The 27,987-nt window shown below is 61.9% G+C and overlaps 1 protein-coding gene across 4 annotated transcripts in view; it reads right to left on the bottom strand.

Annotated features, from left to right (window-relative positions):
* The window catches only part of SEMA4B (semaphorin 4B), a 44,304-nt gene that overhangs the window by 8,682 nt on the left and 7,635 nt on the right, over positions 1-27,987 (bottom strand). For 2 of the 4 annotated variants that reach the window (XM_073304591.1, XM_073304590.1), the window contains exons 2-3: positions 20,202-20,441; positions 260-420 (exon numbers count right to left, since the gene is read on the bottom strand). In XM_073304591.1, the coding sequence (XP_073160692.1) occupies positions 260-420; positions 20,202-20,304 (264 nt within the window). In that variant the 5' untranslated portion in view covers positions 20,305-20,441. Of the gene's footprint in view, positions 1-259; positions 421-20,201; positions 20,491-27,987 lie in introns of those variants that run through there. The other 2 variants (XM_073304588.1, XM_073304589.1) reach the window with 1 other exon arrangement.

Below are 27,987 nucleotides of genomic sequence, written 5' to 3'. Positions count from 1 at the left end.
CTGCCGGCTCCCAGAACAGGCAGCCACTTGCAGGGATCGGGAGAGAAGCTGGGAGCGCCAGGGAAGGAATCTCACGGGGGCCTGCGCCAGGCCCATCCCCAGTGCTTGCCCCTGCCCGCCCTTACGTGGGCCAGCCAGTGGGCTCCTTCCGCCCCAGGGACTGGTCTAGCTGCCCTCGCTGCTGTCCAGTCACCCCTGCAACAGCGGGCCCCTCTCCCGGCTGCTGCCTTGCGCGTGTGGGCCAGGCCAGGCGACTTACGAGCTGGTGCTGCGGGCCAGGCTGGAAGTGGCTGGTGTTGAGGGCAAAGAGGAACTCGCGCGCCCCCACATACAAGGTTGCCCCATCCGGGCTCAGCAGCAGTGTTGTGTAGTTGGTGACTCCGTCCTTCTCAAACCACCAAACGGGTCTCTCAGAGGAGCCTGGGGAAAGCCAGCAACACGCCCATCAGTGCCTCCAGGGCTCCATGCTTAGAGCCTGGGGCAGAGAGCCAGACCCACCCCTGGGCATCCCAGCACCCCCAAGGCACAGCCTGATCCCCAGCTGTGGCACTGGGCAGCCCCCAGCTCTCCAGAATCCGCACGCGGGCACTGCCCGCTGCTCTCCCAGCAGGGGTGGCTCCTCCTTCCTGGTACAAATGGCAGGGGTACGTTAGTGCTCACGAAATGTGGACTTACCCTACAAACTCTGCTGCTGCCCATCATTCCCAACCTGCAGCCCCTGCTAGCCCAGCCCTGGGTTCCCCCCAGTTCTTGGAGCCCCTGAGAGCTCACAAGGACCCTGTGGCAATTTCGTGACAAGAAGCTGGCTAGGGCCTTTGACAGAATGGGACTTTTCTGTAATATTCTGTATGAACATTGTGTGTGCCTCAGTTTCCTCTATATGCTGCATCAACTAGCTAGCCGGAACAGGTTGTTCATTCTCTGCAGAGAGCCAGGTGTGACTGATCTAGCTGTCTGCGGTAACGGCCACTCCAATTGCCCGCACATTTGGTACCTAGCACCTAATGATCATGGATGGCCCACGCACACACACCTCTCCCTGCTCCGTAAGAAGCCAGTCAGGTTCACCTGGGAACAAGAACAAGGACCGAGAGGGGCCAGGCAGGGGCCTGCTGGAAGCTGGAGTCTCCTGAACTGGGACTCAGGGCAGCCCAAGAGGGACCAGGCTGTAACTCTGTTCTCTGTGCTACCCCAGGCCTGTCTGTGCTGTGTGCAGCTAAACCCGGCTGCTTCTCCACCGCCTGCTGAGAGCTGCTGCAGATGCGGACGCAGGGGGGCTGGCTCACTGAGGGGGTCTCCCAGGCCTGTTCCAGAGCACTGGACCTGTGGATCGGTAACAGGACCTCTGGGTGGAAGAAGACCCCTTTGCCTTGGTTTCCCGTTTGACTGGATTTTTTCCCCTCCCGGGCTGTCCCCAGGCGATGCTCTGGAACTGCTCCCTGCGAAGCCAGGCAGGACTCCGGGGAAGTCTCCTCTCTGGCAGCAGCCTGTCTGCAGGACACACAGTTCACACGGCTTCCCCCTTCCTGGGTCTGACCTCGGAGCATTCAGCCTCCTCTGCCCCTCTGTGCGCTTCCCCCAGCGAGTCCGCCCAGGCGGGGTCCTGGGGAAGCCAGAGGGTCCTGCCCCCCAACTCCGCAGGCAGACGTGACTCTCAGCCAGCCAGTAACACAGAAGGTTTATTAGATGACAGGAACATGGTCTAACACAGAGCTTGTAGGTGCAGAGAACAGGATCCCTCAGCCGGGTCCATTTTGGGGGGCAGTGAGCAAGACAACCCCATCTGCACTTCACTCCATGTCCCCAGCCAGCCCCAAACTGAAACTCTCTCCAGCCCCTCCTCCTCTGGGCTCTGTCCCTATCCCGGGCCAGGAGGTCACCTGATTCCTTTGTTCTCTAACCCTTTAGCTCTCACCTTGCAGAGGGTAAGGGTCAGACCATCAGTTGCCAGGAAACAGGGTGTTGGCCATTCTCTGTGTCCAGACCCCTGCACACACCTGCCCTCTAGGGCTCTGCAATGATCATACACCCTTACCCCACCCCCTAGATACTTAAGAACTGCATAGGGGAAACTGAGGCACCCCCACACTATTCAGAGGAAGCATTAAGAACAGTCCCACTTTGCCACACCAAGCCACACAGTTGAGCCTGGGGGACACCCCAGAGGTCACTGCCTTGTGTTTTCTGGTGGTTCCTGGCCTGCTGGTCTCTGCCATGTGCTGCCCCCAGGCATGCTTCAGGGGCTTCCTTTGCCTTGTGACGATTAATTCAAACCCACCTCCTGGCTGCCAAGCAGGCCCTTCAACCTGGCAGAGACCTGGGGTGCCTGGAGAGTGTGACCCCCAGGAGCTGCATGGCTGGCTCATCGGTCACCAGCCTGGGGCCCAGTTCCACAGGCCTTGCCCAGGGAAGTCAGTGTGTGGGAGAAGTCTGGGGCTGCACCTGGCAGCCCCTCCTGGGTCTGTGCTGGATTCTCCTGGGAGATTTGTGGCAGCCTGGATTCCTAGCCATAGCCGTGGGCCCCAACCCACCTGCAGACAGGAGAGCGGCTCTTCATATGGAAACCTCCTCCCCTATGAGCGCCCGTCCAGTGGCAACCCATGGGGTGGGGGCGGGGGGTAGGACCCAGCTCCCTAACTCCATTCCCTACAGAGAATCAGACCTGGCAGCCAGACCCCTGCCATTTGGGCCCACTGATCTACTGCCTTGGCGGAATACAAGGGTAGCTGCTCTTGCTACACTTCTGGACTTGGGGGCCACCCAGCCCCATAGCACAGCTATCCACTCCCTGCACCAAGCCGCACTGCTCGAGTGGACTCCAGGCCCAGGGGTTCAGGCAAAGCAGGTGGTCTCCATTTAGACTGCCCAGCTGGGGATCTGGAGAGGACGTGGGATGGACCCAGCCCGAGCTGGCTGCCAGATCCAGGGTGTTGCATGCCCCGGGGAGAAGCAGCAACCACATGTGCTCCCCATATGGATCATGGGACCAGGAGACTGCCTGGCTCCAGGGAGAGCCAACTTTGACTTCTCCCGCTCTAGATGCACAGCTGAAAGCGGTGCTGTGGCCATGTGGGTGGGGGGTGACAGGTCTCTTCCTCCTCCCTTGACTGCCCTGGAGCCCATTGAGGGGTGGGGCGTGGATTGTCAGCAGGATCAGTGCAATGCCGGGACACCTGTGTAGCCAGGCGCCGTGCTGACTGAGTGCCCTGAGGGGCTGTGGGCTTTGGAAATAACAGCCCTCCCTGAGAACCCAGGCCGGCTGCAAGAAGCGGAAGCAGAGCCAGGGTTTTGCGCCAATGGGGCCCTGTGCCGGCTCAGCCTTTCTGCCATGAGCTGAGACGTCCCAGTGCCCCAGCAATCCCCTGCCGTGAGTTCCTGCCTGGGAAGGGCTCAGGGGAGAGTCTGGGCCAAGCCCCTGGGCCAAGCAGAGGCAAGTTCCTAGGCAGGGCATGTGCCCAAGGCCACAGCGGTGTGAGGGGTTCTGGCTCTGGGACAACAGGGACAGTGCACAGGGAAGGCTGGGGGACTCCTCACAGAGCTTCAGCCCGGGCTCTCACCATCTGCCCTGACCCCTGCTGGCCTCCCTAGCACCCCTCTGCCCCTCCTGAGGAGGGGGTGCCCCTGAACAGCTGTGCCTACGGCAGCAGGGAGGAGCTGGGGGCAGTGCTGTGAGGAGGGAATCTGAGGCAGTGGAGTGGAAGGGGGGAGACTTTCCTCCCATGTCCCTGCTCCATCTTGCCAGCAGCCGTTTTTGCTGCCCCAGCCTCCCACAGTGAGTGGGGTGGGTGGGTAGGAGCAAGGGGGCCTGGCACAGGGTCAGCAGCAGGGAGCAGACAGGTGCTGCTCTGGGGCTGCCAGGGCACCTGCCCCATGACCCACCGCCCATGCAGCATGGCGCCGGGCACAGCTCCCTCTGCCTTCCCCACCCAGGCCACGACTCCTAGACCCAGCAGCCCTCAGGGGACCAGGCAGGCCACGTCGCCCACATGCTACGGCTCTGTCCTCGGGCCTTGCCTCCTGGGTGCTGTCGCAGGGAAGCTCCCGGCGCCCCCATGCCACAAGGCCCAGCCCCAGTGCCCCAACAATGACCCCCGTGCCAAGCCTGGGGAGCCTCTGCCCAGGGCTTGCAGCACCATGGGCCAGCCAGACCATCCTCCACATGGTGAAGCCATCCAAGGGCAGCGCTCAGCCCAGTACGCTGGCATCACCCCTCCCCCCCCAAAGGGACACCCCCTAAATAGCCCCCGACCCTGCCTCACCCAGCAGCCAGTTATCAGAGCCCCTACAAGCCCCCCTGCGCTGACACAGACAGAGCTCTGTCACTGCAACGTGCCCCCTCGCCAGCCACCGACCCACCACCCCTCGGCAACACAATGCCACACCCACTTCCTGCCTCTGCACGAACACAACCACCAACCTGCCTGCCCTCTGCACCCCCACCCATCCTGCCGCCCTCTGAATGCCCAACACAGCTCAGGGCGGCCCAAGGGCTCTCTCTATCTGCCACCCTGAGACCTCCTTATGTCGCTCAGCACGGCCGGAGAGCGCCCAGTGCTCAGCCAGGCGTGAACAATTCCCAGCTCGCTAACCACTGCCCCCCCCCAGCTGTGCCCAGCCAGGCGTGAACAATTCCCAGCTCACTAACCCCCCCCAGCTGTGCCCAGCCAGGCGTGAACAATTCCCAGCTCGCTAACCACTGCCCCGCCCCCAGCTGTGCCCAGCCAGGTGTGAACAATTCCCAGCTCACTAACCCCCCCCGTGCCCAGCCACGTGTGAACAATTCCCAGTTCACTAACCCGCCCCGCAGTGCCCAGACGGGTGTGAACAATTCCCGGCTCACTAACACCCCCCCCGCTGTGCCCAGCCAGGCGTGAACAATTCCCAGCTCACTAACCACTGCCCCCCCCAACTGTGCCCAGCCAGGCGTGAACAATTCCCAGCCCACTAACCCCCCCCGCAGTGCCCAGCCAGGCGTGAACAATTCCCAGCTCACTAACCCCCCCCAGCTGTGCCCAGCCAGGCGTGAACAATTCCCAGCTCACTAACTCCCCCAGCTGTGCCCAGCCAGGCGTGAACAATTCCCAGATCACTAACCCCCCCCCACCGCCCAGCCAGGCATGAACGATTCCCAGCTCACTAACCGCCCCCCCGCTGTGCCAAGCCAGTTGTGAACAGTTCCCAGCTCACTAACCTGCCCCCCCCCAGCGCCCAGCCAGGCGTGAACAATTCCCAGCTCACTAACCACTGCCCCCCCAACTGTGCCCAGCCAGGCGTGAACAATTCCCAGCTCACTAACCCCCCCCCCCGCAGTGCCCAGCCAGGCGTGAACAATTCCCGGCTCACTAACACCCCCCCCGCTGTGCCCAGCCAGGCGTGAACAATTCCCAGTTCACTAACCCCGCCCCGCTGTGCCCAGCAAGGCGTGAACAATTCCCAGCGCACTGACCCCGCCCCTGCTGTGCCCAGCCAGGCGTGAACAATTCCTGGCTCACTAACCCCCCCACCAGTGCCCGGCCAGGTGTGAACAATTCCCAGCTCACTAACCCCCCCCCCGCAGTGCCCAGCCAGGCGTGAACCATTCCCAGCTCACTAACACACCCTGCTGTGCCCAGCCAGGCGTGAACTATTCCCAACTCACTAACCCCCCCCAGCTGTGCCCAGCCAGGCGTGAACAATTCCCAGCTCACTAACCACTGCCCCCCCCCCGCTGTGCCCAGCCAGGCGTGAACAATTCCTGGCTCACTAACCCCCCACCAGTGCCCGGCCAGGTGTGAACAATCCCCAGCTCACTAACCCCGCCCCCCCGCAGTGCCCAGCCAGGCGTGAACCATTCCCAGCTCACTAACCCACCCCAGCTGTGCCCAGCCAGGCGTGAACTATTCCCACCTCACTATCCACTGCCCCCCCCAGCTGTGCCCAGCCAGGCGTGAACAATTCCCGGCTCACTAACCCCCTGCCAGTGCCCAGCCAGGTGTGAACAACTCCCAGCTCACTAACCCGCCCCCCCCAGCGCCCAGCCAGGCGTGAACAATTCCCAGCTCACGAACCACTACCCCCCCAGCTGTGCCCAGCTAGGCGTGAACAATTCCCAGCTCACTAACCCCCCCCCCCCGCTGTGCCCAGCCAGGCGTGAACAATTCCCAGCTCACTAACCACCAGCCCCCCCGTTGTGCCCAGCCAGGGATGAACAATTCCCAGCTCACTAACCCGCCCCCCCGCTGTGCCCAGCCAGGCGTGAACAATTCCCAGCTCACTAACCGCCCTCAGCTGTGCCCAGCCAGGTGTGAACAATTCCCAGCTCTCTAACCCCCCCAGCTGTGCCCAGCCAGGTGTGAACAATTCCCAGCTCACTAACCACTGCCCCCCCCAGCTGTGCCGAGCCAGGCGTGAACAATTCCCGGCTCACTAACCACCACCCCCCGCTGTGCCCAGCCAGGGATGAACAATTCCCAGCTCACTAACCGCCCCCCCGCTGTGCCAAGCCAGTTGTGAACAGTTCCCAGCTCACTAACCTGCCCCCCCCCCAGCGCCCAGCCAGGCGTGAACAATTCCCAGCTCACTAACGCCCCCCGCAGTGCCCAGCCAGGTGTGAACAATTCCCAGCTCACTAACCACTGCCCCCCCCCCCAGCTGTGCCGACCCAGGCGTGAACAATTCCCGGCTCACTAACCCCCCCACCAGTGCCCGGCCAGGTGTGAACAATTCCCAGCTCACTAACCCCCCCCCCGCAGTGCCCAGCCAGGCGTGAACCATTCCCAGCTCACTAACACACCCTGCTGTGCCCAGCCAGGCGTGAACTATTCCCAACTCACTAACCCCCCCCAGCTGTGCCCAGCCAGGCGTGAACAATTCCCAGCTCACTAACCACTGCCCCCCCCCCGCTGTGCCCAGCCAGGCGTGAACAATTCCTGGCTCACTAACCCCCCACCAGTGCCCGGCCAGGTGTGAACAATCCCCAGCTCACTAACCCCGCCCCCCCGCAGTGCCCAGCCAGGCGTGAACCATTCCCAGCTCACTAACCCACCCCAGCTGTGCCCAGCCAGGCGTGAACTATTCCCACCTCACTATCCACTGCCCCCCCCAGCTGTGCCCAGCCAGGCGTGAACAATTCCCGGCTCACTAACCCCCTGCCAGTGCCCAGCCAGGTGTGAACAACTCCCAGCTCACTAACCCGCCCCCCCCAGCGCCCAGCCAGGCGTGAACAATTCCCAGCTCACGAACCACTACCCCCCCAGCTGTGCCCAGCTAGGCGTGAACAATTCCCAGCTCACTAACCCCCCCCCCCGCTGTGCCCAGCCAGGCGTGAACAATTCCCAGCTCACTAACCACCAGCCCCCCCGTTGTGCCCAGCCAGGGATGAACAATTCCCAGCTCACTAACCCGCCCCCCCGCTGTGCCCAGCCAGGCGTGAACAATTCCCAGCTCACTAACCGCCCTCAGCTGTGCCCAGCCAGGTGTGAACAATTCCCAGCTCTCTAACCCCCCCAGCTGTGCCCAGCCAGGTGTGAACAATTCCCAGCTCACTAACCACTGCCCCCCCCAGCTGTGCCGAGCCAGGCGTGAACAATTCCCGGCTCACTAACCACCACCCCCCGCTGTGCCCAGCCAGGGATGAACAATTCCCAGCTCACTAACCGCCCCCCCCGCTGTGCCAAGCCAGTTGTGAACAGTTCCCAGCTCACTAACCTGCCCCCCCCCCAGCGCCCAGCCAGGCGTGAACAATTCCCAGCTCACTAACGCCCCCCGCAGTGCCTAGCCAGGTGTGAACAATTCCCAGCTCTCTAACCCCCCCAGCTGTGCCCAGCCAGGTGTGAACAATTCCCAGCTCACTAACCACTGCCCCCCCCCCAGCTGTGCCGACCCAGGCGTGAACAATTCCCGGCTCACTAACCACCCCCCCCCGCTGTGCCCAGCCAGGGATGAACAATTCCCAGCTCACTAACCCCCCCCCCCCCCGCAGTGCCCAGCCAGGTGTGAACAATTCCCAGCTCACTAACCACTGCCCCCACCCCAGCTGTGCCCAGCTAGGTGTGAACAATTCCCAGCTCACTAACCTGCCCCCCCCAGCGCCCAGCCAGGCGTGAACAATTCCCAGCTCACTAACCTGCCCCCCCCAGCGCCCAGCCAGGCGTGAACAATTCCCAGCTCACTAACCCCCCCCACTGCCCAGCCAGGCGTGAACGATTCCCAGCTCACTAACCGCCCCCCCCGCTGTGCCAAGCCAGTTGTGAACAGTTCCCAGCTCACTAACCTGCCCCCCCCAGCGCCCAGCCAGGCGTGAACAATTCCCAGCTCACTAACGCCCCCCGCAGTGCCTAGCCAGGCGTGAACAATTCCCAGCTCACTAACCCCCCCCAGCTGTGCCCAGCCAGGCGTGAACAATTCCCAGCTCACTAACCACTGCCCCCCCCAACTGCGCCCAGCCAGGCGTGAACAATTCCCAGCTCACTAACCGCCCCCCAGCGCCCCGCCAGGCGTGAACGATTCCCAGCCCACTACCCCCAGGCCCCCAGCTGACTGCCAGAATCCGGGGACAGGCGGGGTGCTCAAACCACACAAAGTGCTGTGCTGAGATTCACAGCGGGTCTGCTCTGCCCGCCTCAGAGACAGGGAATGGCCAGGCCCAGGTTGCAACGCTCTGGCCTGCCTAGCCGCATGGAGCAGTGCCTGGTGGGAGCTGCCCCCTGCCCAGAAGTCGATCCCCCGCCCCGCAGAGCCCCCGGCTCAGGGGCTGGAGTCTGTTTCCTCCACAGAACTGCGAAGGCTCCAGCCCCAGGCCCCAGCCATGTGCGCTGCTGCAGGCTGACGGGCTGCCCAGGGTGGGTGAGGCGGAGCGACGCCCGGCAAGGAGGGAGCCCAGCGGGACTCGGCGCCCAGGTGCAGCTGCAGGGCAGCAGCGAGGACACAGCTCAGCAGGCTGCTGGGGACCCCGCTCCCCTGGGGGCCCGACACGGACTCCCTGGCAGCCAGTGATGTGCGGAGCACCGTGCGCAGCAGAGCCCCGGGGGAAAACCATGGGCTCACCCCACCCTGCAGTTAACTGCCTGCCTCAGCCCCAGAGCTGCCCCACAGCCAGCCCTGTGCCCCAGCTGGCAATGCCCAGCCAGGCCAGGCTGACAATTCACAGCAGAGGGGAGAAATCTCCCGACAGAAGCAGAAGCCAAAGCGACTCCATCACTGGCCACTAACTCAGTGGGGAGAAAAATAACTTTACAAATTCTGGGTCCAGGCCCCCCCAGCCCCGGTCCAGTTCTGGGGTGAATCAGGAGCAGCACCACGGAGCCAAGCTGGTGGGAGAGGAGTGCCAGGCCCAGAGACACCCTGTGCCATGCTCTGGTTGTAGAGCACCCGTACAATATTCTGCTGCCCTGTGAGAAGCTGCCGGTACCACAGTAAACGCAATGCTCATGGGGTGAGCACAGCTTCCTGGGCAGTGTTCCACGTTCCCTAGGGCCTCACCGACAGGAACCAATCGCCCCTTGCATACCGTGGACCCCCAGTACCTGCTCCCACAGGGCCTGTCCCATGCAGGCGGTACCCCTGCTCCCCCCACGGTGAAAGTCACCCACTGCACAAGAGAATGGCCGACACCCTGTTTCCTGGCAACTGATGGCCTGGCCCTTCCCCCCTGCAAGGTGAGAGCTAAAGGGTTGGAGAACAAAGGAACCAGGTGACCTCCTGGCGCGGGAAAGGGACAAAGCCCAGAGGAGGAGGGGCTGGAGGGAGTTTTCAGTTTGGGACTGGCTGGGAACATGGAGTGAAGTGCAGATGGGGTTGTCTGGCTCACTGCCCCCCAAAATGGACCCAGCTGAGGGGTCCTGTTCTCTGCACCTACAAGCTCTGCGTTATACCATGTTTCTGTCATCTATACAAAAATAAACCTCTGTTTTATTGGCTGACTGAGAGTCATGTCTGATTGTAAAGTTGGGGTGCAGGACCCTCTGGCTTCCCCAGGAGCCCGCCTGGGCAGACTTGCGGTAGGAAGCACACGGAGGGGCAGAGGATGCTGAATGCTGCAAGCTCAGACCCAGGAAGGTGGAAGCTGTGTGAGCTGAGTGTCCTGAAGTCAGTCTGTTCACAGAGAGGAGACTTCCCCAGAGTCCTGACTGGCTTCATAGGGAGCAATTCCAGAGCATCGCCCAGGGACTCCGTGACAACTGGTGGCAGCGATGGGATGTACTGCACCCCGTGGATGGCGCTTCCTGCAGTAAGTGACTGGGGAGCAGTAAAACAAAGGGGATTTGACGAGGACCAGGTGTGCTGAAGGCTCAGAGAGGAGCGGTTTCGGGGGGTGGTTAACCTCTGGGAGTGTGTGACCAGCGAGAAGGACTGTGCAGTAATGGGGTCCCCCTGGGGACTGCAGTGAGCAGTCCAAGGGGTGGAGGAGTCTGCAGCTCGACCCTGGCAAAGAGGTGGTGACCTCGAGAAGGGCTGGCACACTAGGGGTTCTCCCTGGAAACCGTGGGGAGCTGAGAGCACACAGGCCTTTGAGTCCACAACAACTTGGGAAGAGTGGAGTGAGGGCCTGTCACTGTCTCCTTAAGAAGGACATTGTAACCCTGTGCAGGAAGAAAGGGTTGGGCATTGGAAAGTTCACCAAAGCAGAGTTAACCGTGCAGCTGGAGGAGGATGAGCGCTCTAAGGAACAGATTCCTGACCCCAAATGGGGCTATAGCAGGATCTGGGAGCAGCTGGAGTAGTAGCCAGGCATCCCCAAGACTCCTGTCCCCGACCTGACGGGGGTCTTCACGATCGGGTTCCCCATCGGGGGATCGGAGACGGACGGGATTGGAGCTGAGTCCGAGAGAGCAAGAGGACTGTGAGAGACAGCGAGAGCCCGAGAAAGAGCTGCAGAAGCAGCAGCAGCATGAACTGGCAGTGGGGGAGCGGAGAGGCCTAGGGGACCTCCCCGGGGTGAGTGGGGATAGACCCCGGGAGGCCAGTTCCGCAGGGAACCTCGAGACTAAATTGCTGTGACGAAGCGGGACTGTTCTTAATGGAGATTTGAACCAGGAGGACCCTGCGGAAAAGCCCCGGTGTCTAGCTCCCTTGCTGGGTCCCAAGGCCATAGACTCAGTCAGCCAGATGGGTGGGGAGGTGGACAGGCTCCCACTCCTGACCCCAACCTATATGTCTGTGTGGAGTTTCCTGGGGCCAGGCCCCTCAGACCCCCAGTGGGAGCGGAAGGTGATGGTCAATGGGGAGACATTCCTGGGGTGGCGAGATCCTGGGACAGAGAGAACTGGTGTCAGGCCCTGGGTGATGCAGCCTCAGATGCTGAGGGGCTGGGTGAGGGACGAAGCCCCTTGCCCTCCCTATGTCCAAGATCCCTGTGCAGACCCAGGAGGGGTTGGGCTGGCTGGTCATTGGGGTTCTCCAGGATACCAGCTGCGAGACCCTGTTGTGGGGCGACTGTGTCTCTTTGGGACAGGATCCAGGCCCTGCTCCTGTAACTGCCAAGGGTTTGAATTTGAATCCAGAGAACCAATCAGCAGAGAGGGAAATGGTCAGTGAAAATGCAGATGACCTGGCTGGCAGCAGGGAGGAGCAGCTAGGCTCAGGATACCTGCCTGCTTGTAACCAGACCCCTGGGGCTGGGTGGGACAGAGAGATGCTCCCTGCCCCCTTGCACACCGGAGAGGGGGCTCAGGCTGACTCTGATGCAGTGAGGAAAGCAGCGAGCTCGCTGCCTACCCCACTGGGACAGCAAGGGCAGCGCTGAGCACAGTGGGAGCTGAGACCCCAGCTGAGTGGGGGGAGACACAGGCAGGGCACGGGATCTGTGGGGAGTGGCAAGGTGCTTGGTAAGGAAAGTCTGGATAAGCCTAGGCAGCCTTGTGAGCTGATGGCTGTGTCCAGTCAGCAGGGTGGGAAGGCGAGGAGAGTGGGAGATGAGTGTTCCTGGACCTTACCTGTTAGCTGGGTGGAGAAGTGCGACAGGGAAGGAAACGTGTCTGTGTCTGTCAGGGGTATTGACTTGCCTGTGGAGGGAGCTACCCTGATCTCCAAGCAGTTGTCTGTGACCAGCCTTGTGTGCTGTGCCCAAGCGGTGTGTCTGGGAAAGGAGAAAGTGTGTCCGGCTCTTCTTTGTCTGTGGAGCTGACAGAAGGGGCCTTTCAGCCTGTGATAGCTGAGAATAGTGCAGTTGTCTCAGAGTTGGTTCTGGATTCAGCTAAAGCCCAAGAAGGGAATGGTCCTAAGTTTGCATCTGCTCAGGAGAATGGCCCTGTAACTAGGTCACAGTTCGTGTCTATGCAAAATCCCAGAGACCAGACAATTCTGGTGCTTGTATTTTGCCTGTTGCTAGTGTGTGGTTGGGAAAGGGTGTAGTAACTGTGTCTAATCAGGGTGAGATCCTAGCCAGGGCACAAGGAGAGCAGAAAGGTGATTTGATTGTGTTACCTACTGAGGGTGTGGAAACCTGTAGCAAGAAGGAAAAGATTCCTGAACTTGTGTGTGGCAAAGGGAAGGAGAATGCTTCTGACCCTTTTATCTAGGAAGTCTGTCAGTTTGCCTGAAAGGGGATTGGGTAGGAATCTGCCGGATGGGCCAGAGGTGATTCTGGATGTAAGTGAGACCCAGAAAGAGTCTGTTGTTGTTCAGGAAAGTGTTTCTCTAGAAAGAAAAGGAGTATTTGTGGCACCTTAGAGACTAACTCCCTTTCTTTTTGCGAATACAGACTAACATGGCTATTACTCTGAAACCTGTTTCTCTAGAGCAAGCCCTAGGTGAAGAGGGTAAGGGCAGAATTTCTGTGAAGGGTGAATTGTTGCATAGAAAAGCCCTAGGGAAAGGAATCCTCATGGAGTCTTTGCAAGAAGTTTTACTGCAACTGAAGGGTGTGAAAGTGATTTAATCAAGAAAAGAAAGGGAGTACTTGTGGCACCTTAGAGACTAACAAATTTATTTGAGCATGAGCTTTCGTGAGCTACAGCTCACTTCATTGGATGCATCTCTAAGGTGCCTCAAGTCCTCCTTTTCTTTTTGCGAATACAGACTAACACGGCTGCTACTCTGAAACTTTATCAAGAAAGTTTCAGTTCCTAACAGCCAGAAATCTTCTGTTGTGAATGGATCCACTGACTTTCCTGTTGAAGGATGCAGTGTGGATAGCTTTGAGAAGGTCTCAGATGAAGTGAAAGCTGTTAAGAAAGTTAAACAGTCCTATAACCAAGTGGCTGTGTTTGGCCAACTTGTTGGGGAGACAAGCTTGTTGAGAAAGGACTGTCTCCATGCTAGTTCTGTAAGTGAACAGCATGTGGCCCAGGTCAAGATGGGGGCTCTTAACCAAGAGAGCCCGAATTGCAGCCCTCCAGACTGGAGCGCTGGGAGAAGACCCGATCCCAGTTTGACCCCCAGGGGTTTTGGGGTGGCAAAAGGGCACAGGCCACATAAACCTTCCCATATGTGGTATGCAAGTGCTGTCGACCACCCCCGACCTAAGGGAGGGCGTGAAACTGGAAGGGCCTGGTGTAACTCCCACCAAGGAATGGGAGAGATGCTGGGGCATCCATGAGAACGTTGGTGGCTTCAAACTTCCCCAGGTTATCAGCTAAAGTGACCCCGCTCAGTTCGGCCTCGAAAGGAGGAGAAATGTGACGAAGCGGAACTGTTCTTAATGTTTCCTCTGAATAGTGTGGGGGTGCCTCAGTTTCCCCTATGCAGTTCTTAAGTATCTAGGGGGTGGGATAAGGGTGTATGATCCTTGCAGAGCCCTAGAGGGCAGGTGTGTGCAGGGGTCTGGACACAGAGAATGGCCAACACCCTGTTTCCTGGCAACTGATGGCCTGGGCCCTTCCCCCCTGCAAGGTGAGAGCTAAAGGGTTGGAGAACAAAGGAATCCAGAGACCTCCTGGCCCGGGAAAGGGACAAAGCCCAGAGGAGGAGGGGCTGGAGAGAGTTTCAGTTTGAGGCTGGCTGGGGACATGGAGTGAAGTGCTGATGGGGTTGTCTGGCTCACTGCCCCGCAAAATGGACCCCGCTGAGGGGTCCTGTTCTCTGCACCTACAAGCTCTGTGTTAGACCATGTTCCTGTGGTCTAATAAACCTTCTGTTTTCCTGGCTGGCTGAGAGTCACGTCTGACTGCGGAGTTGGGGGGCAGGACCCTCTGGCTTCCCCAGGAGCCCGCCTGGGCGGACTCGCTGTGGGAAGCGCACGGAGGGGCAGAGGAGGCTGAATGCTCCAAGGTTAGACCCAGGAAGGGGGAAGCTGTGTGAGCTGTGTGCCCTGCAGACAGTCTGCTCCCAGAGAGGAGACTTCCCCAGAGTCCTGACTGGCTTCGTAGGGAGCAGTTCCAGAGCACCACCCAGGGACTCCATGACACCACAGTACACAGACCTTGCAGGACCTAGGGGGATTTCACCATGAAAGAGACAAGCCTTAAGGAGCTTGCCTGGCCCACTGCTGCCCTCAGCCCTGACCTGCCCCCACCGCACACTGTTGGAGGTGGGGGAAGACCTCAGGCCACGCTCTCAGACTCCAACCCTGCACTCCTGATGCTCAGAGCCCATCTGTCCAGAACTCCCAGGCACACCGTCTCCTGTCTCAGTGGACAGCACTGCAGGAGGGAGCAGCACGGACAGGTTCGGAGAACAGGCAGAGTGGGGTTCTTGCTCTTTCACCCCAGGCAATGTCTCCTTTGGGCAGAGGCCTGGGAGATTCCAGGGGGGAAGCCGAGAGCAGACAGAACGGGGCATGGAACGGAAGTGCTGGCTGGAGCCAAGCACCGAGGGGCTGAGCCCCTGGCAGATTGTGCCCCCTGCCGGGAGGCTGCTCCCAAAGGGCACTTCAGGATGGGACTCTGGGCTCCTGCAGGGCTGACTCACTGCCGAGCAGTTGCAGTTACCTGCCCTGTGAGTGAGCAGGAAACCGGCCCCGGAAGTGCTTCCTTTTCCCAGCGAGAAGCCTTCTGACTCACTGCCCCAGCCTCCTACCTGCCCAGGGCAGCAGCTCTCAACCCTGCCCTGCACTGCAGGGAGAGGGGCCTGGCTGTCTCCCAGCTCAACACAAGGCTACTGATGACAACTCCTCCTGCAAGTTCCCATCCCAGATCCCCCTCACAGGGGTCTAGCCACCCAGGCAGGACAAAATCAGCTGGCATGAGCCTGCAGGGCTGGGAGAGCGATGGCTGCCTGCCTGCAGCTCCCTGCTGGACCCCCCCCACCCCCGCACCTGCCCGCTGGCTGGCAACCAGAGCAGGGGGAACTGGCGATCAGGACTCCTGGGTTCCTTTCCTGGCTCTGCCACTGCCTTCCTGTGTCTCTGTGCACCGGGAAGGTTAGTGACCCTGTCCCATCTGTCTGGGAGCTGGGGGAAGGGGCCGATGACCCGCCCAGGCCAGTCCTATCATTATGACTCTACCCGCCTGGGAAGGAACGAGCCACAATTGCTGTGGACCCAAGCTCCCAGCAGCCACAAGGAACAGACTGGGCCAGCTAGCAGTGACTGTGGTGGAGAAGGACCCCCGCCTCCCAGCCAGCCCTGCCCACAGCCAGGCTCCTTTGGGCACTTCACGTGAAGAGCCCCAGGAGCAGCTGCTCCGTTGCAGCCCCCAGGCAGGGCCCTCTCTGTGCTAGCAGGAGAGACAGGGAGCTCTGATGCCCACGCAGGAGCCAGGCACAGACCTGGATCCCAGCCCAGCTCCAGGGGTCCTGCCTCTGTTGCCCCCGTGCCCAACAGCTGCCAGGCTTTCAGGGAAGTCCCGATGCTACTCGGGGCCCCCTAGACAAGATGCCCTGAGCCGGCTGGGAGCAGAGCAGGGGATGGTGCACTCGAGCAGCACAGGGCCCCAAGTACAACCTCTGAGCCTGCCCCAGCCAGGCCCCTAGCAGGAGGGGCAGGTATTCCTGCCCTGGCCATGGAGGCAGCTCTTCCTGGAGCAGCCTGGCATGGAGCCTGCGCTGCAGCCAACAGGATGTGTTAGGACAGGACCTGCTGCTTCCAGGCAAACCTGCTGGAGGTGAATGAGAGCAACTCGCCCTGCCCTGCCCCGCCCGCACACTCCAGTGGGTTGCGCTCAGGATGGACCCTCTTCCCTGCTGTCATGGTGGACAGGGCAGGCCCCTGCTCTTCTGGGGTGAGGGGCCAGGCTGCCCCCTCTCAGGGCAGGAGCCTGCAGGGGCCAGGCTCTGTGCTATCCATCTGAGCAGCCTCCCCACACCCACAGACTGGAGTGGAGCTGTACAGAGACAGGGCCCATAAACCAGTGTGGGCATGTGAGGCCAGGATGGGTCCACCTGGGGCAGGGATTGGAGGCAGGGCTGAGCCCAGCACAAGCCAGAGAACTGACCTGGCACATCACAGGCAGGATGGGGCATACACAGAGCTCTAGCTGTCCCACCCAGCACCACAGGCCCAATCCTGATCACGGCATCTCAATGCTACCATGTACAACAGACACTGCACCTGCCCCTGAGCACCAAGCCCCAGATAGCACATGGCCAGTAAGAACTTGCTGCATTCACCCTGCCAGAGCAAATGGCATCCAGTCTGAGCTGCCAGCGAGGACCCATGGGGAGCCCCCCCCACCAGCACCTCCCCATGGCAGCGCTGGGCCGAGCAGTCCCCTGCGAGCACCCATGGGTTGCTGGTCTGGTCGCAGCAGAGCGGGAGGGAAACCAAGATGGCAGGCTGGGGCGTTACTGGGAACAGACTCCTGCCAAAGGCTGCAGAGTCTGACCCCGCTGGGTGGCAGGGAGCCATCCCCATGCACGTGGGTCCCTGCAGTGCTCTCCCTGCAGCAGGTCCCCAGTGCCTCGCTCTGGCTGCTCACCCGCCCCCATCACCACAGCCCTGAGCACCCTGCGATCGGTAACGGTTCCACTGTCACACGTCCTGCTGGGGTGGGCAGGGCTGTTATCCCTGCAGTACCAGGACCGATCTCAGAGCACAGATTGAAACCCAGGCTGCCCAAGCCCTAGGCTGGTCCCTGATCACTGGGCAAACAGGCTTCCTGTGCTCCGACCTCACCCAGCAGCTGGGAGCAGGGCAGGGCACTGGCCCCTCCCCAACTCCAGCAGGGCTGAGCTCTGCCAGGGCCCCCAGCACGAACCACGCAGGGTCCCGAGAGATCAGCACATAGGACAGACCACCAGGCTGCTCCCCCTAGCCCTGGCAGGCCAATTCCAGGGCAGACACACCACAGCGCAGCCTGAGAGCAGGGGCATGATATACAGAGGACGGACGTGCCAGAGCCTTGCCCATGGGACGGGATCCCTGTGCAACACCCTGGCCCAGCAAACTAATGGCCTGCCCTGGCAAGGACGCACTAGGGAGGAGCCTCTGCTCCCAGCAACAAGGCAGGATGGGACCCAGCGGAGCGGAAAGCAAACCCCTTCCCTCCCCAGCGACCTGCTTTCTCATTTGCAGGGAAGTGCCAGCACCTCCCCTCCCCCACCATTCCAGGACCCAGTTCAAAGCTACCCTCTCTATTCACCCCTCCCTGGACCCGCTCCAGCCAAACACACAGATCCTGCCTTTCCCCCACCCCAGCTTCTCCAGCCTGGCCTGGGGGCTTTCAGGCAGCCCCCCCATGCTGGGTGCAGAAGCCTGCTCTGCAGCATCTGCTACCTGGAACCCCCTCGCTGGGGACAGTTCTGCCTCTTCGCCCGCCTGACAGGGGAGCTCCCCCGGCTCTGACTGCCTGCGAGCGGCTCTCTCCTTGCTTCCCCCTTCCTTCGCTGTGTCCATCACTTACACCCACTGCCTGGCCCTACTGCACGGGCCAGCATGTACCGTGGGCCTGCCCAGGCTGCACCCCCTCTGCTGGCACGCTGCCACGCAGGAACCATTCGGAGGCATGCTCTGGCTTGTGGGGTAGGCAGGGCACTGGTGTTTTGCAGCCTCAGCACCTAGCAGAGGTGTCACAAGGCATTTCAACACCAGGGAGAACGTAGGCTGCAGGATTGCACCACGGAGTTGCAGAACAGAGCACCATCCCACTGGCCCCTGGGGGAGGTCACAGGGACGCTGGCAAGTGCTACACACATCACCGTGGCTCTGGCCCCAGCACAAGCAGCCCTGTGGGGGGACAAGCAGGCCCTTCACAAGCCCAGGCCCCCTCCGCTCTCTCAGGTTCTCCCCAGCCTGGCTGGGGAAGCTGGGCTAGTCACTGTCCCTGGGTGGCCCTGGGTTCCCAGCCCGACAGAGAGTTCAGCGCCGGTGAAAGGTGCTTTCTAAGATCAGCAACAAACGCCAGACAGGACAATCCTATCCAGCTAAGGAGTGGGGGTCAACCCGCCGACATCTGGGCCCAAACTACACAGAGGAGTCCCTGAAGGCCCCCTCACGGGGGAAGTTCAAATACGTCACTGTGCAGCCACCCAGCCCCCAAGCCCAGCCCCTTAGTCCTCCAGCTGACCTACCCCAACCACCTCACCTCCTAATTCCTCCCTCTCTGGAGCACCAACAGGGGCTCAGCCCTGTACTCCTCAGGGCAATGTCAGAGCCCGGACACCTCCCTCCCTGTGGGGAACTGTGCAGGGAAGACATCCCCTGAGACTCCGCTCAGTCCCACACTGAGGGAAGAGTCCCCATGCTCAGCTCAGAGCCAAGTGCAGGGCAGGTTAGAACGTCCCAGAGAATTGTACGTCCTGGAGCAACAGTCGCAGTCCACAGAGAACTCTAAAGCTGCAGGCCCAGCCCAGGGTAGCAGGGTGAGGAGGGATCCCCCCTGACAGCATCACCTCCCCATGTGCAACAGGTACTGGCCACAGGGGGAGGCAGGACCCAGGCAAGCGGGATCAGTGGTCAGGTCTGTCTCTACAGTGTATAACTTTCCTGCTGTGGCCAATGAAGGCTGGCGGGGTGAGCTGGGCCCCGGGAATCGGCCACCAGCAGGACACATGGGCTGCAACCCTGCAGCTCCCACAACCCAGCCCAGAGAATGGGGCCAGCCAGTGTGCACAGGCCCTAACCAAGCTGTTCCCTGCCCTCACATCCCCTGCCCCTGGAGCCAGTGGAGGGGCCTAGAAGCAGCAGTCAGGAGCCACTCCCAAAAGCTGCTGTAACCCAGGCCCACGCAAGGGAGCCAGTGAGGTGGGTGCGATTGGCATGATGCTCTGTATGCTGCCACCGGGGCAGGGGCAGATCCCTCAGCAGGCGCCCGTCTCCTGTGCTGAGCCTCCCAGGGACACTCCGCCAGCCGGGCGGGACGAGGGCCCGAAGGGCACCGCTGGTAGCACAGGGCTAACGGGTAGAGCGGACAGCCACGAAAGCAGCCTCAGCCCAATCCCACTGCCAGCCCAGCCACTCCAGAGGAGCCAGGCCTAGGGCCCTGGGCCAGACCAGACTCGTACATCACACACCACAGGGTGGGGAAGGCGTTTCTCTGATCTCCCTGGCTCCCACGTTCCCACCACTGGGAGCAATTCCACACAAATCCCCATGTCCCAGCCCAGCCCTGCCCATCCTCCTTCCCAGTGCTCTGGGCCTGGGCCACACGGTGCAGTCAATGGGGTCTTTGAGGCCAGAGACAGCCCTCCCCCCCCACACACCTGGAGCTCCCAGCTCTGCTCATTCAGGCCTCAGCTGCAGGCAGGCAGCAGGTCCCATCCCGCTGCCCTGACTGGCACAGCACGACACAGCCGGGCAGCAGCCTCTGGCGTGGAAGTGAGCGTACGCCTACCCAGGCTCCAGAGCCCAGACCCAGGAGACCCGGCTCCCAGTCCTGGTTCTCCTACTGGCTCCCTGGGGGAGCTCTGGGGAGTCCCTGCCCACCTCTGGGCTTCTGCTTCCCCTCCACTGCCGGGGGAAACACGTCCCTGGGGCCAGACGTTTGCCAAGTGCCTGCGGATGGAAGGCGCTATGGAGAGGCATCATTCATGCAAACGCGCACATCTGTGACAACACGTGGGCAGCGCTGCCTGCATGTGCGGCAGCTGGTGCGAAAGTCTCTGCCCTTGGCGAGCCCACAAAACACCGGCTAGGGGGGCGTGCATGGTCCTGCCCTCCTGCCTGCTGATGGGCATGGGACACACGGCGGGGGCCTGTCGGCTGTGATCTCTGCCCCGGCCCCCAAGTCTCAGCGCCTTTAGTGCCCCAAGAAACCTCCTATGGGGCTCCCCCCCGCTCCGGTCCTCCTCCCTCCTGCCGGCCCCACACGACCCACAGCTCCAGCGGGTTCTCCTGCCAGCGGCGCCGGGCGAGCTCCCAGCAGGAGACACCGGCCGGGCCGGGCTCCGGGGCCGCCCCCCGCACTCACCGTAGTGCAGGCTGACCCGCGGCACCGTCTCCTCGGAGGCCGAGAGCAGCAGCAGGGCCCAGAGCGCCGGGGCCAGCAGGGAGAGCGAGAGGCCGAGCCCCATGGCGGGCGGGCGGGCTCCGCTCCCGGGCAGCGCAGCGCAGCCAGCAGCGGGCGGCTCCGGCTCCGGCTCCGGCTCCGTCCGTCGGCTGCAAAACTTTCCGCCGCCCGCCGTGGCGGGGCCTCCTGCGGCAGCCAGACCTAGGGGCAGAGAGCGCTCAGCGTGGGCGGCCCGCCCCATAGAGCCCAGCCCCCTGCCCGCTCCCCGGAACCCCGCCCCATGGCCAGCCCCCCTGCAAGCCCGCCCCACGGCCCGCCCCATAGAGCCCAGCCCCCTGCCCGCTCCCCGGAACCCCGCCCCACGGCCCGCCCCATAGAGCCCAGCCCCCCTGCCCGCTCCCCGGAACCTCGCCCCATAGAGCTCAGCCCCCCTGCAACCCCGCCCCACGGCCCACCCCATAGAGCCCAGCCCCCTGCCCGCTCCCCGGAACCCCGCCCCATGGCCAGCCCCCCTACAACCCCGCCCCACGGCCCGCCCCATAGAGCCCAGCCCCCCTGCCCGCTCCCCGGAACCCCGCCCCACGGCTCGCCCGCCCCATGACCAGCCCCCCTGCAACCCCGCCCCACGGCCCGCCCCATAGAGCCCAGCCCCCTGCCCGCTCCCCGGAACCCCGCCCCACGGCCAGCCACCCTGCAACCCCGTCCCACGGCCCGCCCCATAGAGCCCAGCCCCCCTGCCCGCTCCACGGCCCCCACTGCCCCCCGAAGGCAGCCAGACCTAGGGGGAGAGAGCGCTCAGCGTGGGCGGCCCCACGGCACGGCCGGCCCCCCGTGGATCCCCCGCCCCATGGCCACCCCCCACGGGCAGCCAGACCTAGGAAGGGACAGTATTGGCCGGCCCCCCCCGTGCCAGCACCCCTCCCGTGTCAATTCTCGCGCCCCCTGCGACAGCACCCCCCGCCTGCCCCCCCTCCCCCCACTGTGTCTGTGCGAGCACCCCCTGCTGCCCCCCACCGGCGCCAACACCCCCAGGACCCCTTGCCCCCACTGTGGGAGCACCGCTGCCCCCGGCATCAGTACCCATCCCTGACAGCACCCGTACCCCCCACGCCCTGCCCCACAGCACCCGTACCCCCCACGCCCTGCCCCACAGCACCCTCCCATTGCACGGCAGCATCGTCACCTTCCCACACAGCCAGCCACCACCGCAGCGGCCATGCTCCCAGCACCCCCAGCAGCATGGGCACCCAGCCACCCAGGCCACGACGAGCTGCGGGGCTGCCCTTCCTGTAGCCCTGCCACGGCTCCGCTCTGCTCACGGGGTGACCGAGGCTGGGCCGACCCGACCTAGACCTACACACCCCATTCTGTCCCCCTGCACCCCGCCGTGCTACCCCCCATAGCCCCGCCACCACCCACCTCCCCCACTGCGCCAAGGCTGCCCCCTGTGTGCTCATGCCTGCTGCAGTCACAGCCCTCTGGCTCGGCCCCTCCACCCCCCAGAGCATGCAGCTCCCTGCCCCGCGGCCACGCGCTCACCAGAAAGCAATCCCTTGCTAGTGCCTTTCCAGGCACACAGGAGCCCCAGGGGACTTCCCACCACTAAAAGGAGGGGGCCAGGACTGTGAGCAGTTTGGGGCTGGGCCCATCTCCCCCGCTGTGAGTGTGCAGCGCCTGGCACACAGAGCTGCAGCCTAGGCCTGCTGCAATACAGAGAATAAACAGCCAGGGCAGGGGGCCGCCCAGGCAGCACTGGGCTCCGCTCTGTGAGCCCAGCTGGGAACTCAACATGTTTCTCTGTATGTACTACCCGGCCAGCTGCCTCCCAAGATGGGCTTCCATCTGCTCCTGCCTGTGCAGGGGGCAGGACACATGGGCACAGCTGAGTCCCCATCCCTGGTGCAGCAGAGTGAAGGCTTGCCCTAGATTCCTGCGCCTGCCTTGAGGAGGGGTGACAGTGCGCTACGGGTCGCATGCTCACGGATGGCTCATGCCACCGCTCACCCCTGCCCTGTGCAGGTCGCCCCTGGGCTGTGCTGGGGCTGAGGAGTGCAGCTGGTGCAGGGCCCTGCTGGAATGACTCCCATACACACAGGGCTCAGGGCCAGGAGGAGCCTGGCAGCATGCCCAGGACTGGCAGGCACAGTGTGGGACCAAAACATCCTTTCAGCGCCCGGCTGCAAACAAGCTCCAGCTAGTTCCCCTGGCAATAGGCCCCTTTGCTCCGTAAATCCATTGGCACCTGGAGCCCAGGTGCTTGGCTCGACCAGCCTGTCTCTCCCACCTATGCTCCTGGTTATTGCTCTGCCTCTGGGGCAGGGCCGGGCTGGGCCTGAACAACAACCAATTCCTGGCCAAGACACTAGTTTACTTTCAGTTCAGCCAATGCCAGCCAAGACTGTAGCAGCGTGAGCTTCCCCCAAGCAGTGCCCTGTCAGCACCAGCTGGGACCCCAGTGCTGTGAGCTTCCCTCAAGCAGTGCCCTGTCAGCACCAGCTGGGACCCAGTGCTGTGAGCTTCCCCCAGCAGTGCCCTGTCAGCACCAGCTGGGACCCCAGTGCTGTGAGCTTCCCTCAAGCAGTGCACTGTCAGCACCAGCTGGGACCCCAGTGCTGTGAGCTTCCCTCAAGCAGTGCACTGTCAGCACCAGCTGGGACCCCAGTGCTGTGAGTGCCCCCTAAGCAGTGCCCTGTCGGTGCCAGGTAGGACCCCAGCAGGGTGACCTCTCTTCCTCTCTAATACCATTGCTAACGCCAGAGCCTTCTTGAACTATAGAACTTTATTCTATTGACTGAATTTAAAAATGATTTTGGGCAGCTGGGAGAGTGAGAGGAAACCATGCCCCAGAGCCAGGGCCTCGACGCCATGGGGATGGGCACCTGGAAGATTCAGAACCCACCGGCCACCTGGTATGTTTGGAGAGCTGCTGTTCACCTGCTGCCTGCTCCCACGCAAGTCTGAGCCTCACACAAGGGCCCAAGGAACTGGCCACACTGGCCAGTGTCTGAAGCTATGCAAGTCACCACAGGATGAACTTGGCGCTTGCAGCCCTTCACACTCCAGCACCGCAGGGAGGTAACTGCTTCCAGGGAGGCTGCTGCTGCTACAGAGATCCCCTGAGAACTGCCTCCTCCCTAAGAGCAGCCTTGTGCCCCGGAGAGAGCTAAGCTGCCTGGGAATGCCTCATCCTTAGCTGTACAAATACTAGGTAGAAGTGGTGAAGTGAGCTGGCCTCTGTAGGCAGCCCTGGTGAGGCTGTAATTGGGACTAGGTGTCGCTGCACTTCAAGCAGGTGGGAGAAATGCTGGAGAGAATTCAAAGGAGGGCCACAAAGCTGATCCAAAAAGAAAAGGAGGACTTGTGGCACCTTAGAGACTAACCAATTTATTTGAGCATAAGCTTTCGTGAGCTACATGAATCCGATGAAGTGAGCTGTAGCTCACGAAAGCTTATGCTCAAATAAATTGGTTAGTCTCTAAGGTGCCACAAGTCCTCCTTTTCTTTTTGCGAATACAGACTAACACGGCTGCTACTCTGGAAGCTGATCCAGGGGCTGGAAAAGAAGCCTTGTGGCTTAAGAAGCTTACCCAAGAGAAGGCTGGGAAGTGCCTGGATCCATGTCTCGAGCAGATCTGAGAAGCATCAGAGTCTGTATCTACCTGGGGAACAAATCTTTAATAACGGGCTCCAGTCTAGCAGAGAAAGATCTAACATGAGCCAATGGCTGGAAGTTGAAACTAGACAAATTCAGAATGGAAATAAAGCATAAATTTTCAATGGTCCGAGTAATTAGCTACTTGGACAATTTACTGTGGTCAAGATGGATTCTCCCTCATGGAGCAGTTTAAATCAGGATTCTAACAGCTCTGCTCCAGGAATTATTTGGGGAAGTTCTCTGGCCTTTGATACAGACTGAATGATCCGTCACAGAGGCCTGGGCCCCATGGCCTGCCTGCCCAGCGTGTTCACAGCCCATCGGGGGGAGGATGGGCTCGGCCTGCCCTCACTGAGCCTTCCCCAGCAGTGCCAATGATCCCACACCAAGTGCGGATGGAGAAGAGAAGCCTGCCATACCCTCCCTGCACATGGGCAGGTTTCTTCCTCTTCCAGGATGGGCCCAGGAACTCCTGCCCTGCAGACGCTTTCTTGCCCTTGTGGCTAAGGGAGTCCAGAGCGCCACTGAAAGGTGCCAACCAGGCCCCCTGTGTCGGCCTGGCACTGCGGCCCCAGCCCCCCGGGAACAGCGAAGTCCTGCACTGGCCTGTTCCAATGGGACGAGCTCCCAGCAGGGCCCACATGGACGGGATCCTTCACAGCCCCACTCGGGCGCAGCTCCGGGACAGCCCCATGGCACGACCGCCACGACCCAACCTCTGTGGCGCCTGCTTTGTCCCGGAGCGCCCTGGCTTTGAGCCCAGCTCGGTCCCTCCCTAGGCAGGAGATGGATGCTGTCAGGGCCAGAGCCTGGACTTCGGGCCCCTCAGGCAGGACAGGGGAAGGGATGCTTGTGGTGCCTGATCTGCCCTCACCACTGTCACTGTGCCATGAGCCAGCTGCCCAGCCCTGCTGCCATTTCACCTCCCTGGCTCCAGACATTGGGGGCTGGGACTCACGGGCCCAGAAGGTGCTGGAGCTCAGCGGGGGAGGGGAGGGGAATGTGCAGGGGCCCTTTGGAGAACCACCCGGATTCCTCTGGAGGTTACCATGGCAACAAGTTAGTAATGACAGTGACATTTTGCCATGGCAACATGAGTGAGAGAAGTGCCCCTATTTGTGGTTGCCAAGAATTCCCGGGCTCAGGCTGGTGCAAGGATCCCAGGCCCCAGCCCCGTGGGGTGAGGAGCTGAGGCCAGAGGAGAGTGAAAGGCAGAGGAAAGACCGAGGGGGGAGTACCGTTCTGTCCTTTCCTGCAGCTCCTGCCTCAGTTCTGGGCCCTCGCTCTCCCGGGTCACCTGCTTTGTTTACCAAATAGCTACTTCTCTTCCTTCCCGAGCTCTGTGCTCCTAGGGGACTGGCTGCTCAGTCCCTCCCTGCCCCACCTTACGGGCCCTTAGCCCACTGAAACACTGCAAGGGGGAGGGTGCTGCCTCACCAGCATCATAGCGGGCCCTGGTTCCGCAGGGACCGACTCCCCTGCAGCGGGGGCATGGGCCCCATCGCAGAGTTGAGGGGTGCTGCAAAGGGAGGGGCTGGTGTGGTGGGGGTCCAGCTCCGAGCATGAGGCTGGAGTGAGGTCCAACCCCCAGGAGCCCGCGCAGCCCCTGGAGACGCCAGGGCAGGACCCTGACCCTGGCACCGAGGGGATTTCACCCTCAGCAACTCGGACCCGCCCCCCATTGTCACCCTCGGCTGCTGTTGGTTTTTCCCCTCCCTTGATGGCATCATTATTAGAGAGAGCGAGAGCAGCCAGTCAGGAGGGAGCACCCTCGGCCATGGGACCTGGGGACTGTGACATCACCACGCGCTGCTGTGGGTGTGACATCACAGACACGGGTGTGCCTGGCCACTGCGGCCTGTTCAGCTGGAAGCCACAGGCTTCCCCATGCCCTCTGACCCCTCCCCAATGGGCCTCTCCTGGGGCTGGGGGGGTCTAGTCTGAAAGCAGGAAGAGGGGTGCTAAGGGTTGGCAGGAGAGGGAGCCAATAGGAAGTGGGGGAGGGTGGTGACAGGACGCGACAGGGGCCTGGGGTTGAGGGGGGAGGGAGCAGGGGGTTGCCTGCCCCTTCCCTCCCAGGCTAGCTGCAGATCCTGTTCCTCCAGCCGAGGTCTGGGCACCGTGATGGGCAGCACCGTGTGTGGGAGGGGAGGGGATGTACCACGTGCACTCCAGTAACAATCTCACCCGAGCGGGTGCAGAGGCCTACCCCCGTAAGAGCTTGCTGCAGACTGCCAGGAGCAGCCCCCCACCTCAAACTTGCTCCCTCTGAGTCGGGTCTGGTCCCAGCTGCTGGCAGCCAGAGGCCTGCCTACCACAAGCTCCCATTTATCTCCTCCCCTGTGGGCGTGGGGGGGGAAGGGGGCAGCAGAAGCAAGGGTTCCTGGCACAGATGCAGCATGCATGGCACAGGCCAGGCATTCACACACATGTGCAAGGCCACATGTTCCTGGTCAGTCTCACACACCCAGGCAGCGTAGGTAATGGCTTGTGGGCGTGCGAGCTCACAGCTACACTGCCCACCCTGTGTGCAGCTTCCCCATCCTGTGGGGTTGGGGGGAGGAAGGGTTTGGCACATGTGCACACCCCGGGGACCCAGACACCCGTGTGCAGAGATGACATGCACGCACACAGACACACACGCACTCAGAGCTCGATGTTCAGCATGAGGAGTGCTTGATCTGAACAATTAAATGAGCTGCCCTGGTGGAAAGGGACTTAACGGTGAAGGAGGAGAGGGAAAGGGAGGGGAGACCAGCCTCTGCTGCTTTCCAGCCCTCAGCCCCTTGTCAGTCTGGGGCCCAGGAGGGATTTCCAGGCAGCTGGGTAAGAGGAGAGGAAACGCACTCTGAACCAGGCCCCGCAGGGGCTCTTGTGTTTAGATGGGCAGGGCTGGCGATGGCTGGACGCTGGGGCATTGCTCTCTCGCCAGGCTCAGGGCACCGCATGGGATACACTCGCGTCCACTCGTAAACAGCAGCTGCTGCTCTGGGGAGAGGCTAACATGGTAGCTGCACGTTGGAAGGGAGCCTGTTGGGAACATCACCCCACATACCCCCAATACTGGTCTCCAGGCAGCACCTGTCTCCACCCACCGAAACAAATAAACAGAAACCACTCTGGGGTTACACACGGAGCCCACCCCACGGGACCGTCCAGCCCAGCCACGTCCTGCCCTTGTTTTGGCGGGTGTAGCCTCCCGCTCTCTGGTCTCCCCAACACCCATCAGCTGCTCAGAGCAGGCCCCTTGCCCGTGCTCACCATGTCCACTCAAGGCCCTGCACTGGCTCCCTGTGACACAAAGGATGGGTCGCGATTCTGTGTCAGCAACTCTTCTCAGGCTTGACACACTCACTACACCTCATGCTGTCATGCCCTGTATCTAACCGGTGCCATGTACAAACTGGTAACGCGCAGGTCCTGACAACCACTGTGTGTATGCCCAGGGCTCCCCCTGCGCCAGCTGGGGCTTGCGGCACCCCCCATTCAAACGCTCTCTCCAGGACAAGGGAAGAGGGGATCAGGCCGCTGGGCCCTGGTACAGATGTGTGGGGAGGGGGGTGCTCTGCACCGACACACGGGTATCTGGAATCAGTCCCCCCCCTTTCCTCTCTGGCTGTCTCCATGGTTACCATCAGGTGAGTGCTGGGGGGTAGTCCCAGGATTTCCCTGGGATCCAGACAGACAGACTGACACACCCACCACAGGCCCCACTGCAGAGCCACAAGCTGCACAGAGAACACAGGGCAGGGGAACGCTTCCAGGCCCTCAGCCTCACAGTCAGAGGTACAGATATACCCCCCAGAGCTCCCCCAGCCCCCTGCACGCACTGCCCCCTGCACGCACCGCCTCCACGTCCACACCAGCCCCACACACAGCCCCGGACAGCCCCCTGCACGCACAGCCCCACACCTACACCAGCCCCACACACACAGCCCCCTGCACGCACAGCCCCCTGCACACACAGCCCCACACACAGCCCCACACCTACACCAGCCCCACACACACAGCCCCACACCTACACCAGCCCCACACACAGCCCCGGACAGCCCCCTGCACACACAGCCCCACACCTACACCAGCCCCACACAC

This window comes from Lepidochelys kempii, chromosome 10 (assembly GCF_965140265.1).
Source record: "Lepidochelys kempii isolate rLepKem1 chromosome 10, rLepKem1.hap2, whole genome shotgun sequence".
NCBI lineage: Eukaryota > Metazoa > Chordata > Testudines > Cheloniidae > Lepidochelys > Lepidochelys kempii.
This window is presented reverse-complemented; position numbering and strand designations above follow the sequence as displayed.